The 18,782-nt window shown below is 42.7% G+C and overlaps 1 protein-coding gene across 2 annotated transcripts; it reads left to right on the top strand.

The window, feature by feature from the left end:
• Nucleotides 1-7,633: 7,633 nt before the first annotated feature.
• LOC118413346 (CD9 antigen-like) lies at nt 7,634-16,744 on the top strand. Of its 2 annotated transcripts, XM_035816687.1 has the most exons (8): nt 7,634-8,196; nt 11,038-11,214; nt 14,006-14,206; nt 14,572-14,646; nt 14,759-14,863; nt 15,004-15,156; nt 15,543-15,626; nt 16,081-16,744. In XM_035816687.1, the coding sequence occupies exons 2-8, from the start codon at nt 11,149-11,151 to the stop codon at nt 16,189-16,191; spliced, it is 795 nt and encodes a 264-aa protein (XP_035672580.1). In that variant the 5' UTR covers nt 7,634-8,196; nt 11,038-11,148; the 3' UTR covers nt 16,192-16,744. The 2 variants fall into 2 exon arrangements, with proteins under 2 accessions (XP_035672580.1, XP_035672581.1); XM_035816688.1 differs by lacking the exon at nt 7,634-8,196 and having other exon boundaries at nt 10,734-11,214.
• The last annotated feature ends 2,038 nt before the right edge of the window (nt 16,745-18,782 follow it).

Below are 18,782 nucleotides of genomic sequence, written 5' to 3'. Positions count from 1 at the left end.
ACGCAGATCTTGAAGCCCAGCGAAAGCTTCCACGTCAATATAATCAATGATGTTTTCTTGCAGGTTCAAATCGTTCAAGCTTTTTAGACCCCAGAAAGTCTTAGCTTGAAGATGCTGAATGCTGTTGTGTGAAAGTTGTAGCTGAATGAGACTCTGGAGATGTTGAAAGCACATCGGAATGAGTTCCTTCACTTGACATCGTTTTATCGTGATTGCTTCCAGATGAGGTAGCAAAGGAAAGTCCTCCGGTGTTATTGACTTGATTGCTTGTAGAAATATGAAAAGTTGACTTACGTTCGATGGTAATGGTGATGGAATACTTGTATAGATATGAGTCGATGTTTCACCACATCTTACGCGGACAGATGTGCCCGTTTTTACACAGATACAGTGGTTTAAGTGGGCACAAGTTTCGAAAGACACAGCAACAGGCGCTAGGCAAAGAAGCAGAAGTACGATAGACACTTTCATGTTCATGACGTACGTACGTGTTGGTACGCACGCAGGCAGATTGCTGGAAGTGATTCTATTTGCTTGAAAACAAACTTTGACCGTTGATACGTGCTGTCTGTCCTCCGTTCAACGCAGGGTGTACATGCACCAGAGACTAGTACCAGGTGCCTTGTCGGCGTAACGGTTAGGGTGTTTGGCTCATCAGAGCCCTGAAGTCTTGGTTTTGAGTCCCCGGCTATGCCACCGATGTTGTGCCCATGCGACAGGCACTTTGCTCGATTTTTATCACTTTATAAAAATGGGTACCTTGCTTCACTTGGGAGGTAAAAGGCGGTGAAAGAAGGGGGATTGGCGTCAGTACCGTGCTCTAGACTCAGTGGATAGCAACCCACTACAACTCTCACCTCACCTCACCGGTCCCATAGCCTCACCGGCCGTAGGGGCAGCAATCTACAGCCTCGAAAAGGCTACGTATAGGAGACTACTTTTACCATTTTACCTCTACTGAGGTGCCTGGCAACTCCTGTCCACATTATGTAGTGGTACGTGGTGCTGTCCAGGTGCAATAGACCAATAGAGGCAACACGAACTGCCAAAACCGGGGATCTGCAGAATGCTTGAACCAAGAACAGGAGTTCCAACAGCAAAATACAGTAGCTTTTAGTGCTTGCGTCAAACTACAGCTTCTGTTTGTACCTGCGGCAAACTGTAGACACTTACGTAAAGACTAATGTAACGCTCGTCGCAAACTATCACGTCGCCAAACACGTATAGATTAGTCTAGAGATTTGCATTGTAGGACAATGAAACAATTATTTTCTTGCTCAAATTAGACTCCTTTTTGGACCCCCGGTGCTCATTGGTCCAGAGACCCGCGTAAAAGGACGATGGAAAACATAAAAGAATAACGTAAAGCTCACCGCAAACTATCACGTTGCCAACACGTGTCTATTACTCTAGATTTTAGGACAATGAAAAAAGGTATTCATTCCTATTGATTACCCTTCTTTTCGGACCAAGGACGCAGATGCAAGACGTGCATTCCGTCAATAGCTTATAGACGACTTATATAGAGCACTCCAATATGATACATCCAAAAAAATATGAAACTACAATGTGAAATATTATAAAAACTGCATGAATTTGTTTGCTATGAACCCTATTCAGGCGGGGTAGGGGTGGTTGGGCTGCGCTAACTTCCATGTCTGGGCGGCATCAAACCTGTTGACTTCTCTGGTGGCTTCTCAGGTGACAATGTCATCATAATAAATGAAGTAAAGTCATCATTTTTGTGCTGCCGTGGAAACGGCTGCATGTCATTTAGCAATTTCGGCTTGAACGAATTTTCTTGTCAACTCACACTTGTTTTCTTGCATCAATAGCATCCTTGGGAATTTCTGCCAATTTGATGACGTCATTGGGCAAAATTCAAGATTTTGGACCATATCAGCATCTCAGGTATAACCAGGTTATTGCTCCGTAAATAGCCCCCTTTTAACGTAGTATTTGGCATATAAATACGTTGTCATATGTATATATATATTATAGTACGGGCGCACACGTGCGTATATATTCAAGTCCGTATGAGGTCCGTATGAAGTTCTTAGCCTATAACAGGTTCCACAGGTCGCTCGAAAAATAGGAGAAATTATAGAAATATAGACACATAGCACCCCAGAGGAGTTAGCTGGCCGAGGAGTATGGTTTTCGACCAACTGGTTCCACTGGCATGTTATCAATTTATATAATCTTTCTAGCGACCCGTGGAGCCTGGTAGAGGCTTAAACTTCCATACGGACCTCATACGGACTTGAATATATACGCACGTGCGAACCCACCTTATATATGGCATGATTGTCTGGGTTTGGTGTTTAGGCCACACATGCAGCAACACGAGAGCCACCAGAACCATGTACCGATTTCCACCAGTCACACTCATACATGTATTCATAAGACATGGTAATTTGAAGAAATGTTGTTTATGGAAATAATCATGACCAATTGCATCTTGTACGTGCCACGTCCTGGACTGCAGGGGAGGGGGGGGAGGGATTGGGGGTTACTGAGCCGCACTGAGCTTTTACAGCCGCTACCGAAGTAGCCTGCGTAGTTCAGTGGTTAGTGAGTGACCCTGCCTTTGGACCATGAAATCGTGTCACGTGTGTTCGAGGGACGGCTGTTTTGCGACATTTGCAAAGTGATAATGATAATAATGGTTTATTTTACAGATTCTGAAGCATTTCGCAGCCTTTTGGCTTAATTGTACACTCCTTTCACGTGAGAATCAAAGACAGAGTCAAAATCTGACTTTGGAAATACAATTAATAATACAAAGTAAAAAGTACTATACATGTAATTTACAGCCTTAAGATTAAAATACTATTGATATGATTTGCAGCAATTCAATAAACACAGCGTTCTAAATGCTTCCTAATCTGCAACATTTTGAATTGGCGGTCGATACAATACAATACATGAACATTAAACAGATTTTAAAAATTGATTGAATTTTCATTCACATAGCAACTTAAAAGAATGCACCGTGTCAACATAATGCTATTTAGCAAAGTAACTGTAAATACTGTACATATTTAATAGCGTCTGACAACACCAGTAGAAGGTTGACTCACCTATTCGTAGGGTTCATTTGAGTTTAACTGGTTTCAGATGACTATTACTTAGTGGCCACTGGCTACATCACAAGACGTCTTTTGGCAGGGTTAAGCACGAATATTTAGAGGCAATTTTTTTCAGGATTAAGCAGATTATTGTTAGGTGACATGTGACCTCAGAAAGAATTTTAAACCGGCTGCGATGTCATAAACAGACGTATTTAATGACCTTACTAGTTTCCCCGGGATTCTGAGTAGACCACCACATCGTTCACCATTATAGTTGGACGATTGTGACATTTGTTCTGACTGTGTAACTCTAGATCTAACACAGTTTCCTAGCGTGCCTTGATGGCACCCCCCTCCATGTGAGCATTGACATAGTCCGGGATGGTTTCATACTGGTGGTTCTCAATGTTGTCTTCTGTTGTTGTAGGGTTTTGAACCAAATCCAACTCTGCTTGTGCGTGGTAGTAGTCTGGAATCGTCTCATAGTCATTTGCCATATTTGTACAACCGACTTCATTGTCATTCTCATAGTCTGGTCCTTCATTATGTTGGAAAACACGGTAAGAACTGAAGCCTGTGTTAAAGATACAGCAGATGCTTGTAGTCCCGATTGTATGATGGCTGCTTTAACGCCTTTGAAGTCAGACATTTCAGCAACGTTTTTCAGCCGCCTGTTGCGCTTTAGCGAACAAAGAAACAACACAGAGGCAATAACTATCATAGTTACCACATGGCTGCACACGACTGTAACAATAATGTGCAGGGTAACGGGTTGAACAATGAGACTGTTTTCGTCATGAGATGGTAACAGATAAATGTAGTCAATACTTGGGCGAGCCGGCGTGATTATTTTGTCGTCTTTCTGCCGCAAGTTTGAAGTCGTGTTGTAAGACACGAGCTCTGAGACGGCTGACACGACATTGTAAGAATCGTCCACGGTCAAGAAGGTGGTGTTGTTTCCACTGGGCATGTGCGGCGCTGTAACCTGGCAGGTATAGCTGCCTGCATCGTGCACTGAAACTCGCCTGAGCCGCAAAACTGAAACACAGCTTCTGTTGTAATGAGAGAAAAATCCCTGTGTGTTTTCGCGGAACAAGTCCTCCAGTTTCCAGGTTTCAACCGACCAATTCGAAGTGTTACGGTTTGTCTGTAGCCAGGTAAAACGGAGTCCCTCCAGACAGTCTGCTTGGCAGGTGAAGGATAGGTCATCGCCCACTCTCGCGGTCTGGTTTCCGGGGAATACTTTGATGATGGGTGCCTGACATCGAAGGTCTTCCAAGGGAGTGTCTCTCAGTTTCCTCTCCTGTGTGTTAGCACAACGAATGTCCCATGCTTTCGATGTTAACTTGCCTTCAAGCCATTGTCGATATCCCCACAGTTTGCAGTCACAGATAGCGGCAGTTTGCTGAATTGTTACCGAGAAAATGTGCTTAATTTGCCACAAATCGGCAGGGAAAAGATGCATATTAGCATTCTTCTCGAAAGACACAAATTTCAATTTTGGAAGGAAACTCAGTGCAAGCGGTATGCGCTTGAGATCATTTCTATCCAGACACAGATGACGCAGATCTTGAAGCCCAACAAAAGCTTCCCTGTCAATATAATCAATAATGTTGTCCCGCAGGTTCAAATCGTTCAAACTTTTTAGACCCCAGAAAGTCTTAGCTTGAAGATGCTGAATGCTGTTGTGTGGAATTTGTAGCTGAATGAGACTCTGGAGATGTTGAAAGCACATCGGAAGGAGTTCCTTCACTTGACATCGTTTTATCGTGATTGCTTCCAGATGAGGTAGCGATGGAAAGTCCTCCGGTGTTATTGACTTGATTGCTTGTAGAAATATGAAAAGTTGACTTACGTTCGATGGTAATGGTGATGGGACACTTGTAAAGATATGATTTGATGTTTCACCACACCTTACGTGGAAAGATGTGCCCGTTTTTACACAGATGCAGTGGTTTAAGTGGGCACAAGTTTCGAAAGATACAGCGAATTCGAAGGGTGCCAGGCAAAGAAGCAGAAGTAGGAAAGACACTTTCATGTTGATGACATAAGTTGGTACGCACTGCCAGGTAGATTGCTGGAAGTGATTCTATTTAGCCTGAAATCAAAACCGCCACTTATACGAGGACGTGCTGTCTGTTCTCCGTTTAACGTCAGATGTACATGGACTAGTGACTGATATCAGGCGCCTTGTTATCGTAACGGTTAGGGTGTTAGGCCCATAGGCCAGAAGTCGTGGTTTTGAGTCCCCTGATATGCCACCGATGTTTGCCAATGTGACAGGCACTCAACACGACTTTCCTCACTCCATACAGGTGTAAAAAATTGTACCTTGCTTCACTTGGGAGGTAAATGCGGTGGAAGGACACAGACACAGTGGATAGCAACCCTCTACATCTACAGACTACTTTAGTCTTTGTACCTTCTACCGAGCTGCGCCTGGCAACATCGGTCCGCACACTACAGTGGTACGTGGCGCTGTCCAGGTGCAATAAAACACAAGAGGCAACACGAACTGCCAAAACCGGGGATCTGCTAAATGCTTGACTCAAGTACAGCAAAATTCCGTAGTTGTTTGTGCCTGCGGCATAATGCAGCTGCTTACATAAAAGACTGGCGTGACGCTCGAGCTCGTTGCAATCTATCAGTATCACGTCACAAAACACGTATGAATTAGTCTAGAGATTCGCATGTGGGTCGATGAAAAAAAATGATATCCTTGCCCAGACTAGACTCCTTAGGTACCCCTGGTTTTCATTGGTCTAGAGACTCGCGTAGAAGGCCGATGGAAAACATTAAAAGACTAATTAATGTATGGCTCGCAGCAAACTGTCACGTAGCAAACACATGCCCTTTAGTCTAGTCTAGATGTTAGGAAAATTAAAAAAAATGTTATTCCTGCAGATTATCCTCCTTTTCGGACCAACGAGGCAGATCCAAGACGTACGTGCATAGATGACCTATATAGAGCACTCCAAAATGATACATAAAAAGGACGAAACTGTAATATGAAATATTATCAATCATTATTACTATTAATCCTATTTAGACGAGAAGCGGGTGGTTGGGCCGCGGTAACTTCCATGTCTGGGCGGCTTAAGTTATAACTATCAAACCTGTTGACTTCTTTTTTGGCTTCTCCGGGGACAGTGTCATAATGATAAATAAAGTATTGTCATCGTCGATGTAGGTTAGACATCCAGGTAATAAGATACGCCAAAAATAGTTACTCAAGCAACTGGATATGGTTTTGAAACGGTCAGACGTTTCGGATAGAATCCACTATCCTTCGTCAGTGACACTGAAGAGATCTGGAAGAAACAGGTCTTTTATACTCTAACTATGAATGAAGACAATTTCAGATGTCCAATAGGAAAGGTTGTTAGACAATTCAGACTGAAGACAATTTGGATTCCAAAGAAAACAAAGCTAAGCCAAAGTCAAGCTGAAGACAATTTGGATTTCAAAGGATAGCAAGGCTAAGACACAGTTAATGCAAATGAGTCAATTAGCTCCTGTTGTTTTAGTTACAGGAGCTAAAAGTTTTGTTGGCGGGGGGGGGGGGGAGTGCTATGTCCCAAGTGCCGGAAAGTTCCATTCGCAGCCCCCCTTTTCTGCTGAGGGTGGGATTGTATATTCTCTCATATATGGCCTCTCTAACACCCCGTTCAAACCAGTGGGCTTCACGGTCTAGGATGTCGGTAGATTGGAGGTTGAAGGAATGTCCTTGGTTGTGTTCTAGGTGGTTAAAAATAGCAGAAGAGTAGCCGTTGGCCTTCGGTTTGCGAATCTCTAGACTAATTCATACGTGTTTTGTGACGCGATACTGATAGATTGCAACGAGCTCGAGCGTCACGCCAGTCTTTTATGTAAGCAGCTGCAGTATGCCGCAGGCACAAACAACTACGGAATTTTGCTGTACTTGAGTCAAGCATTCGACTTTGGCTTAGCTTTGTTTTCTTTGGAATCCAAATTGTCTTCAGTCTGAATTGTCTAACAACCTTTCCTATTGGACATCTGAAATTGTCTTCATTCATAGTTAGAGTATAAAAGACCTGTTTCTTCCAGATCTCTTCAGTGTCACTGACGAAGGATAGTGGATTCTATCCGAAACGTCTGACCGTTTCAAAACCATATCCAGTTGCTTGAGTAACTATTTTTGGCGTAAGTATAGTCATCATTTTTGTGCTGCCATGGCAACGGGTGTCTGTCAGGCATATCATTTAGCAATTTCGGCTTGGACAATCTAGTCTCCCGATTTTCTTATGACCTCACAAGTGTTTGTTTTGTGAACATCAGAAGCATCTTTTGCGATTTGAGAATTTCTGCTAATTTGATGTCATTGGGAAAAATCCAAGATTTTGGACAATCCCAGGTATAACCCGGTTATTGTTCTTCAAATAACACGTCTTTTGACGTAGTATCTTTCATGTGTAATTATAATCATAAGAACACGAACTTTGTTGCAACGACTTAATTTTACTATATCCTGAATATAGTTTTATAAAGGGGCGGATCTCCAAAGACCTTAAAACTTTAAAAAAAAAATGGTTACTTAAATTCCTGATTCCTTTTGCAACTCACTGGTGTGGTGACGTAAACATCTCCATTTACGCCAGTGGCAGTTCTTTCTCTACATAGCCATTCCATGATTCCATTTATGCGCATTTTTGCATGCTTTATGGATTGATACAGAGTAAAAGGTTGATGCAGTCTCATTGCGCTCCGTGCTGCTGTGCTGAAGGTATCAACTAGAGGAAATATTAGAGTCATAACACCCTCCTGGTCTGGAGTCGTTCTGCAAGGTCAGCACTATCCAATTTTAACGCTTGGCCTGGTAGCGTGATTGAATCGGACCGGACAAGGCCCGGGCGCTGGGGAGATTTGAATCCGTAATTCGACACAGACGGTTGCAGCGCACGGCGAGGGCCGGTCCTTAGAGCCGGGGGCACGAGCTGGGTGTGTCGTGGATAGCTAGGTTGTTGTTTATAGACTGGGCGCGCGCTTTGAACACAGCCGTAACAAGGTGCCGCGCAACTACGCAGTCCGATCCCAAAAAGGACAGCCGTTTGTAATCCTGGATAGATGGCGTAAACTGCTACATCTGAAGACGTCCAAGAAGGTATGTTTGAACCGTGAGTAATGGTACAAAAGGGATAATCTAGTGAGCGCTGTATATTCTGTCTTAATTCGGAAGTTGGTATAGGTGATATTCTATACTTGCCTTGCAATTGCATACAACATTTGAACTTATTATTTTTTTTAGTATGATATCAGTGTAGTCAAATTTAACGTTCATGCCTAAGACTGTTTTCAACAGTGTACCGGAATGCTAAAAACTGCATCTCCAAGCTAATCCGGCTTTTTACGGCAATTCTTATTACTGGTCCAGATAACAGACACGTTGGGAAACGAATATAGCACAAGATGATAGATTTGCACCAACTGCTGCCCATTGTCCATGTGGACATACGTGATATCGTAATCCTTCAGGAATGCATATCTGATATATATAAGTATTGAACAAGAAACTAACATGCTTAAACCGATCAGGAACAATGTACAAAGGGTCACAGAGGGCTGCGCCCGGTCTAACGGTAATCGATCATGAAGGATGTTTGTTCTTGCATGTGGTGTCATTAACATTGACTTAGCATTTGGAACATCAGAACAGGGCTTAAAAATATAGCCTAATCTATTCTCTAACGTCGGTGTGCTGTTACACAAAGGAAAGACCGGGTCTAATTTTGCCTGGTACTTGTATATATTACCGGTGAGTTTAAAAATCAGTTTATTGTCAGTCAGTACATCAGCTTGAGTTTCAAAATTTCTCTAACATTGAATTGGGTCAAGTGGAATTTATGCGAATGAAATATACTTCCTACGTATACAATAAAGAAAAAAGACTAAAAATTTTATGTGTGCCGATGCCGGTATTTGTCAATCTTCTCATTGTTGCTAATTAGAACAAAATTTAATGCAAAATCCATTTTGGCCTTTATCTTGACATAAAGGTATGACATGTAACTTCGAATTCTGTTTCGACTTTATCGACTCAACAGCCTCAATGACCAACGACTTTCAATAAATCAGCACAAAAAATTACAGCCGTTACAATATCAATTCGACAAATTTATAGGAATGGTACGGCGCTATCTAACTCTAAGGAAATTGCACGAGGAATGCAATTAACAATTATAGTGTGTCCCATTCTATTACAGTAGGACCACTCACTCGCCTGCCTACCAACTGTACGTGTCCTGTACTCTCCAAGCAGAGGTTAGGCTCGGGGTGTTTTATTTAAAGGTTTTTTAGTCATTTTTGTTGGGCTTTCTATTTTGTATTGTCAAAACAAGATATAATACGAAATAGAAAGCCCGATAAAAGCGACTAAAAACATTAAATGAAACAGCCGGAGCCTAAGTCTGCTTGGAGAGTACGTGTCCTGCACACACAGCCCTCTCCTGGAATTGATTCCTGGAATCATCGCTAATGGAAAGCGCCATAACGATGATAGGCCTGTGGCCGAGCAGGGTCCCTGTTCAATACGCGCGGTGTGTGATGGATCGGTCGCGATGTGACGGATGTCGCGAGTAATCCGCCTGACTAATTCCCTGTTTGTGTCAGGACTATACCGGGTTAGAGTAAAACGTTTCTGTGGGAGTGGACGGTGTCAGTTTGAAATCTCACATTGAAGCCTTAGCTATAGTGTATATTTTGCGTACCTGCGTGGATTGAGAAGGCACCTACTACCATAAAACTTGGTATTTGCCGAAGTATCTCTAATTATGGTTTTCTAAAATACCTCGCAGTTGCAACTTCGAGTATAAATAGAAATATGTGCATGAGGCCATTCTCGTTTCCAAGCAAATCTTACTTGCTTTCTCTGCGAACATGAGGTCAGGTCTTCCTCGAACATGACAGACGAAAAAGAAGTCATCACGAATTGATTGGGGAACAATTGAGGAATGCTAAGAAGGTTGTTCTTGCTCACAAGATGATACAAAATTTCTGTTAATCGAGTCTGTCTTTGTTTGTTTCGTTCATCCTTCAAGCCTGGTTTAGGAGGCTGGTACTGTACATTAATCTTACGTTATACTTACCATGCAGGGTCATGCCTTCTGTATCGCCACACATAAGGTTACAGAATGAAAGGTCAAACGTAATTTATCGGAACTCGTTCCTGGTGCAATCTACTATATCCATGATAAACGCCCCCAACGGACAGATCGTGTACAAATAACGTGGAGCCTTCAAATAGCATTGTATGGTGCCGTCCATGGTGCTGAACTGTCTGCTGCTTAACAAACTTACTTTTATGTAATGAATATCTTTAGTAGTTTCAAATTCAGACCATAAAAAGGTTCGGTTTCATGCAAATATCGATCTGAAGACCCACATGAGCCATTTGCGGTTCATCTGTGGCTTCACCATGCGGCATTATCAAGCGATGCTCTACATGTCTTGCCATGTTTCTTTCAAAAGTTGTTGACCTTTTGACCTTCTTTAGTATTTAAAGAAACAACATTTCGTGATAAACAATCATATACTGATAGCGACTTCCCGTATCATTATCATACAAGGATACAAATATCAGTCATCCACAGACCTGACATTGAGCTACAGCCCATTGACAAGCGAAAATTGTACATTCGCCTCACGCGTGGACAATTTTCATCACCCCGCTGAGCGAGCTGCCCCATTCCCCGCGCACCGCCCACCATTAGGCGGCTGTCTAATGCAGGCGGAAGTTTGAAATGGTTCTTTTGGCACGGCACATTTCAATTTGCCTTCAAATGATTAAATCGTGCGTAGGGAAATGGACTAAAATGGAGCGTGTCAAACCTTGTTACGTTTGACGTCAGGAGGTGGGGCCGGTTCGCGGCGTCTCGTAACGGTATATACCGGAGCAAAGCTGAGTTTTGTTAGCACGGATAATTTCAACAGACATCTGCTTACACAGGATGGCCGCCACCGGGAGATGGAGCTGACCGAAGATTACCGATGTTTACCGACTCGTGACGGAAGGGCGACTTTTCCCGAGAGTTAGTTCGTGAGCAGCGACGGAGAGAAAATGGTGTTGGAAGGGTCTGCAACATGCCTGAAGTACCTTCTGTTCGCCTTCAATTTTATGTTCTGGGTGAGTTTGTCTCCTTCTTTCTTATCAGAAAAAACTGTATATCTCTGATGATTCTGTTTTGAAATGTTGAATAGTGCAATGTCCAGATATATCGTTTTCCTTGTTGCAATGGTCTTCTGTTGGGAATACCCAACCTCACTGAGACAGGCTAGGACAGCATTCTATGAGGACACGGGGGAGCCCTTCATGTCTGGATAACGCTGGTGATAGACACAAACGAACACCGTACTATTTAGCTCTCGTTTGCATCCTTCCTAAAAGTGTTATATGAATCCGACCCTTTAAGCACTTAAATTCCATCCTTCTAAAATTACATATGATTGCACGTATTTCTATATCATTTTATGGTATTTTGGTGTTAACGAGATAAAAATTCACAAACTGCAGAACGTCAGTTTGAGATTAATCATATTTCTGACAAAAGTCCGTACAGCATATGTCTCATGGTAGAGCAATGTTCACATTGCGTTATATATTTCACCGCACGTCAATCTTCACGTTGCAATTGCATCATCTGATCTCATTATCAAACCTCAAAGCAAGCCCCATGGTTCACGTTATCGTCCTAATCGTGTTTCGTTCCTGAGCCGTTGGTGCATGTGGTTTATCCCCGGCTTTTCCAAATAGCGATACCATGTACGAACCGCCCCCACGGAGCTGTGCTGATGAATGAGAAACAATCTACATTTCCCCGTCCCGCAATATAACAAGATCAGACGGGCCGCATGATTAAATCAGGCCCCGGGATCTCAGAACTTAATTAGAGCACGCCAGCTGGGGAGTCATGTTTGTACCCAGGACGGCAAAGTTGGCAGGAAACTGAGGAGAAACACTTCTATAGGGACATATCTGTCATGAAGTGAATATGCTTATGCACGCTGTAATCCCACTTTAACTTCTACTTGTTCTTTCGGGGATATGTTTTTTTTGCGTAATCGTTTTTACACCAACAAATGTGTGAAAAATGACAGGACCTATATTTGTCCCACCCGTGTCCAGATGCTTCGAGCAGTTGCCATGAGACGACGATACACGCTTTAAGACCACGTTTTAAGTCGTAATCTTGCAAAACAGTTTGCGGTTTCCCAATGCATCTATCTACTGAGAAATCCGATTTTTCCAACTAGGGGTATTATCAAAATTGGTTCGTTGTCATTTTGCGCAGCTGTTTATGGTGGCCTAACAGGTTTTATCTTAGAATATTGGTACGTGTTTTATTGCTTGCAAGTGCTGCAATTGGTCAGTAAATGTAATCGATGAGAATAATCAATCATAAGCCCAATTTTATAGATCTATATCACTGCTTCTTTGCTATCATTCATTTTCAATACCTAAAAAGCTATAGCCATATCGCTATCGAGTGCCAGTCCATATTATCCAGTGACGTTACACTGTCTTCGTAAAAATTCGCTCAGTATTAAAAACATTGAGGAAGAAGAAATGTGGACTTAACTTCTGACTGAACTCTTCCTACTTAATTCAAGACGCCCTCTCATTAGAACTGTCATGGCTTTTTTCCGACAATAGCGTGCGTTATCGACTTTACCCTGCACCGCATGAGCCACACAAATATTCATTCTCAGCACTGATAAACAGCTCATAGGGCAGCCCTGGGCTCAAAGTAAATAAACCAAACATTAATACGAGATTTATCTTTATCCCCTCCCGGCGCCAGGAATCCTACCTCATGTATGTAAGGCTGGTATGGTGCATGTATTTTCATTCCGAGTGGTAATGGCTGTCTGTGACCCGTGTCCTTTATTGAATGTTTCCCTGACACGCAGGTCAACTTGTGTGTATCTATACACAATCACGTTTGACGGGCTATTGCCGCCCTATTGGACACGAGAGGGGGGCTTCAATCAACCTTCAAGCAGTCAGATTATTTCAGCCGTACCTGTGTCAAATATTCTGTTTCCAGTCTTCGTTGATAAACGACATCCGTTTAATTGATTGTGGTATGGAGTTTGCTTTCATCACGATTATGATTTGATTAATTTGGCCGCCCTTTTAATGTCTTATCGTTTTAGTGCCGGTGAATTTTTTTTTCAAAATTGAGGGAAACTACATCGTAAGGAATAACGGAAATATAAAACTTGTATGCCTAATTTGTAAATGCATTAAATGACCTGACCAGTGTACTCTTTTACTCCATAGAATATGACAAAGCAATTCGAGTATTGATCAATCAGTAAAACTAGGTCTTAAGTTACAACCTGTTATTTCTTTTCTTGCTTCATGAAGTCACCCGAATCAGTATTCAGCCCACACAAATCAGCGCAGTAGTTATTATATCCGCGTAACCTCCTGGGTCATCAGTCTTGCTTGCTTCCATGTCGTAAAAGTCAGCGCGAGCTTAGTTTATGGAAAGTTATCAGGTTGGCGGAGGTCCGGGATCATGGCCATCTGGCGGCGTGATGATGTTTAAAGCTGAGGCTCGTCTGAGGAAGAACATTATAGAAGTCCTTGGTCTGACGACGGAACAAGACAAAGTCATACCGCTAACTTTGCATTGAAGAAACTGGTCGAATACCATATAATGCTCTTGTGACAGGTTGCCATTGCATTATGAAGGGGGAATCGGAGCATATGGCCATAAAAGGGCTCAGCGTTAGAGGTTTTCTTGCTGTTCTTTACAGTTCCCCTGGGCATCTGTCATGACATTGTTTTGCTATGTAATTTTCCGACACGGGAGAAGCTTCTTCGCTTTATGTTCATCTTTTTTTCAAACCCAATGCTGTATCGCAAAACCTAATGCGGGCTACAAAATAATGTACACTCCATTTTCCAGCTGTCCGGGTGCGCCATCCTTGGCGTTGCGATCTGGCTGCGTATAGATGTCCAGACGATGCAGTACGTCCGAGTGGGGGAGGACCTGGAGACGTTCTACATCGGGACGTACGTGCTGATCGCGGCGGGAGCGCTCGTCATGCTGGTCGGCTTCCTGGGCTGCTGCGGCGCCATCATGGAGTCTCCCTGGCTCCTGGCTTCCGTGAGTCGTTTCTATGAGATACACGAGCTATGTTAATTTAAGCATCTGTTTGCTTGTAGTGGTGCGTTTATCTAAGTTCTCCATTGGGTATTTCAATGCTAGTTCCTCGATGGTTACGTCTCTGACACAAGGTAGAAAGGTTTATCTGCCTTTATACCAAAATATAAGTTTGTAAAAGTACATATCAGTATTTTGGTACTTTTTCTGACTTAGTGTTCCGTCTTAGTAGTTAGGAGAAATGAACAACTTATCTTTTTTCCTGAGCACTGTGTGATGCTTTGCCCAATCATCTTCTTTGAGATTTGATGTGCGTTCCCTCCAATTCTTCCTCAACGTATAACTAATCACTGTGTTTTCCCTCGCAGTTTTTCGCGTTCCTGGTGCTGATATTCTCAGCAGAGGTCGGCGGTGGCGCATGGGCGTACCTCCACAGGTCAAAGGTCAGTCGATTGCAACCTGTCCTAGCTGCATCGATGATCATTGTCTTTCTGAATTGTCTAAGATTCAGTGTGTAGTCTGAACATGTTTCAAAGTTACGTACTTTATTTCCAGTTAGAGGACTACGTGCGTGAGGAGTTTCAGTTGATTGTCCAGACGAGATACAACCAGGACACATACGAGACCACCACCAAACTCTGGGACCAGCTCCAGATATCTGTAAGTAAATATATCTTGAGTGGGCTACTTTGAGTGATTACCACATATGAACAGTATAATATATACGTATTACAATGTCTTTCAGTTGAGATGCTTTTGTAGGTGAGGACATGACTGACTGATACGCTCCTGTATTTCAGCTGAGATGCTGCGGGGGTGAGGACATGACTGACTGGAATCTGTCGTTCTGGGGCTCGTACAACCCTCGGGACGTGCCGGACTCGTGCTGCGTGCGGCAGGAGAGGAGGTGCGGCCGCTGGGGGCTCACCAAGAAGATCGGCATGTACAGACAGGTAGGGGGATTTACCTTTGTTGCTCATCACTTTTCACAAGCTATTTTTGCTTGTCTTACCAGTTTCGGGGCTTTGGTTAAAGCCCCTGCCACACGTTCAAGACCTTTCCACGACTTTCCGACCACTACCTAACCAAGGGTTGCATTGGGTTTGGTGGTTAGTTTGGAATCCATCCAATTCCAGCTACAATACAATCTACTGTTTGCAACCGAATAGAATATGACGTACTCACTTTGAAATCATTTTCAAATCATTATAGCCAGCTGGCACAGACAACCAACTGCCTACCACAGATGATCTTGCTCACGACTAGGTCCCAACCAAGTCGGGAGGCTATGATCGCCGTGTATCAGACGGGCTTTACTGACACGCCGTTTTTTCTGCAGGGTTGTAGCAGTAAGATGGTGTCTTTCTTCAGCTCCAGGCTGCTCATCATCATGTGTGTGGGTCTGGGAGTCGCCATCCTGCAGGTGAGGCTGGGGAAGTAATGCCTACATGTACGTTAGAAGTAGAGTTGGTACCTAAAGGTAGGATGATATTTGCAAAGAAATTATATGATATAAGCTGAATGTACTCTTGCGAAATCTTTGGTATCATTTATACTTTCATAGCTAGCTTTGGAGTTTGATAGTATGGTATTTTTACGCCATCTCCGGTAAAAACTTGTGTCAATTGTCAATGAGCTGTATTCAAGGAATTGGTTATCGTGCGGTGCTGCAAAGAATATAGCTTCCAGTTGTAATTGTTTGATGTCCTATGTACATATTACATGGAGAACGTTTTGATACCCAAGACTTGATGCGAGTGCCTCCGTCGATAACCCGCCAGCATCACGCGCGGAATTGTAGTAAGTAGAATAGCCGCTAGGGACAAGATACAAGGAAACCAGTCTAAACGTTTTTGACAATTCTTTCTTTTTTCCAGTTGATGGGGATGATATTTTCCCTGATGCTCTGCTGTGCTCTGAGAGGCAGAAGAGGTTCTGAGCCGATCGACAACGACTCCAACAGTAAACCTCCTGCTGTGGTGGTGTAACTGTGCAATCTATGGGAAGATGCAAGAGGGCGCTTATTTATAAGAGCGATGTAGCCCATTGAGGTTAAACGTTATCTCTCAAAATGCCAGTATGTAACGATCAATCAAAGTATTTATATTGTACATACGTTGTGACGTAGAGTATCTAATATATATCGAATTACTTTAAAAAGTAAGATTTACAGCTAAAAGAAATATTGATATTATAACTTAAAGCTCATCTTCAAACGATGAACAACATTGAATAATGACGTTTTTACTACAGCCATTTTTGCAACTGAGTTATGAAATTGTGTCCATTAGTATGGCATGTAAAATTGCTCCTAGTACATGTAAGTTCTTAACTAGTCACTATTTACATTTTGTATATCTAGGGTAACAAGCTTAAGTAACGCATGTAATAATACTGTAATTTCAAGACTTGTATATTTGCTTCAGGCAATTAGATACTTCATCTATGAGCTTGCTGTTGATAATCCGTGTTATTGTAATTGTACCCAGCTGATACAATCGTTGTGCAATAAACTTTGACTTGACTTGAACATGAAAGATAAACTCCTTGGTTTGTCTGAATTCTCTACGTATATTATGTGCAGAATAAGCATGGGGCTTGGAAAGAATCAAAGTAATGTGAACGAGGAACTGTTACCGGTTCTGATTGACTATTCAAAAACCACAAATTTCCAACTACAGTACATGGGTACATGGAACCGCCAATATGGCCTACGTCAATGGGTCGCCAGGAGACGCTGCAGCGCAGTAGATGATTTTGCATCTGGTGGCTGTTATTATTGAAACGGTTTGTAAGAAAATCACATACATTTCTTCGATTTGGGGGGAAACTCGGATCACCCAACAAAATGATTATTTTGACGAGGTCTCAAAAAAAGGAAGCATTGATATTTCAAAAAGCTACATAACGGTGTATCCATGACGTTGAGTGACACTGAGAAGTTGTCAGACTAAGTCTCTCCGAGCCTCTCTCTCTCTCTCTCTCTCTCTCTCTCTCTCTCTCTCTCTCACTCACCCAGCTTCCAACATTAAATACCGGAAAACCATTGAATACCTCTATTGTATATTCATAGCCCATAGGGCTATATGCATTCATGACCATTCCCAGACTTAGGATTTATACAACACACTAACAATATTAATAATACCCAATCATGTACAAACTTATTAAATCGCAACTTCGGGAAGAACTCACACCTTGCCTTTGTTCTGGCGTCTCAAGTTGCAAAACTAATCAGGCTATTCTATTTAGTAACGTTCCCTAACACCTCTGTAAGCGGGGATAATCTCATTAGCTGTAATCCCTTCCCAAACCGTCGCCATGGTAACTAAGGCGGCGGAATCTACGGTTTTCTTCCCGCCAGTCCAGCGTGAATACCGGTCGGGTAAATTCGGGATCGGGTTGCACCAGGGGGAGAATGTACTTACGGAGTTTGTTCAGAGTCGGCGGTTGGGATGCTTCTCTCTAACTGACCTATATTCACAAACAGAAGGGACTCTGTGTTCCACACAATGCTGCAGATCGGGGGCAGGTCTCCCCAAACTTCTAGCTGATGAAGTAATGGGAAAACTGTGTAGTTGTTTACTTCCTAACCGTTGTCGAATAATTCGTAGCCTCCGGTTCACGTCTTCTGAGTGCCTTGCTCTTTTTGGTGTTACTGATTATAACTGTTTTTCATCGCTAGTGTGTTCTTACATGGCCAAATAGTACAATGTGTGGCCCTGAGAGACTGGACCATGCTGAATATCGCAAATATAAGATGGCAAATCTAGGCCGCGCCTAGAACGTCTACACAGGGTCATCGTCATTTACACCACTTTATTTCCAAGTGGGAATACCTGAATGATTAGAAAATGATTAACGACACCAAAAATTTATTTGAGGACTACGTTGGACTTACTATGTCGAGCTCAAAACAATTTTTAGGTATTGCATATGGAAACAAATTCATGATGCGTGGTGAATAGAAATGATTTTGATTCGAAACCAAGTAAGGTACGTAATCGGGGACCATGTATCAGGGATTTTGTTACACGTAAAACCCTTTAACCAGTAACCAGATTAACGTTTTTTTAGTCCAAGCAAAATAAACCCCATTCCCTGGCGACAGTCAGCAGTACATGGCAATGCTATATCAAAAAGACACAGGCGGCTCTCACATAGGCGACGCGAACAATCCAATGAACTTTGAGCCTCAAATTTTAATTTGCTTCTGGATGGCAAGTCATTTTTCACCATGGTATATTAATCAACGCCATGTGCTTTAAAGCTATGCAGATGTTTGACTTAGGAATTGTTGTCTACATCCCGAGTGTGTTTTATTCTTCAAACCATGTGGTGATGTCATAACTATTGCCGATTTTCCATCCACACACACGCTCAACAAACTGCAAAAATTAACACACACGGAGAAACTGCCTCCTTACTCACTGTCTGTTGTCTTAACTAAACCTGAACAAACCATAACTTTGGTCTTAACATTCCCAGCTCACTGCAACACGGAGAGCCGCGGACAACTAAACGTGCCTGTATGGTGACAAACACTCTCTTAGCGGGGTGGCAAACTGTTGTGCGGTTT

The sequence above is a fragment of the Branchiostoma floridae genome, chromosome 4, assembly GCF_000003815.2.
Source record: "Branchiostoma floridae strain S238N-H82 chromosome 4, Bfl_VNyyK, whole genome shotgun sequence".
Taxonomy (NCBI): Eukaryota; Metazoa; Chordata; class Leptocardii; order Amphioxiformes; family Branchiostomatidae; genus Branchiostoma; species Branchiostoma floridae.
The sequence above is the reverse complement of the archived record's forward strand: the minus strand, read 5'-3'. Positions and strand labels throughout refer to the sequence as shown.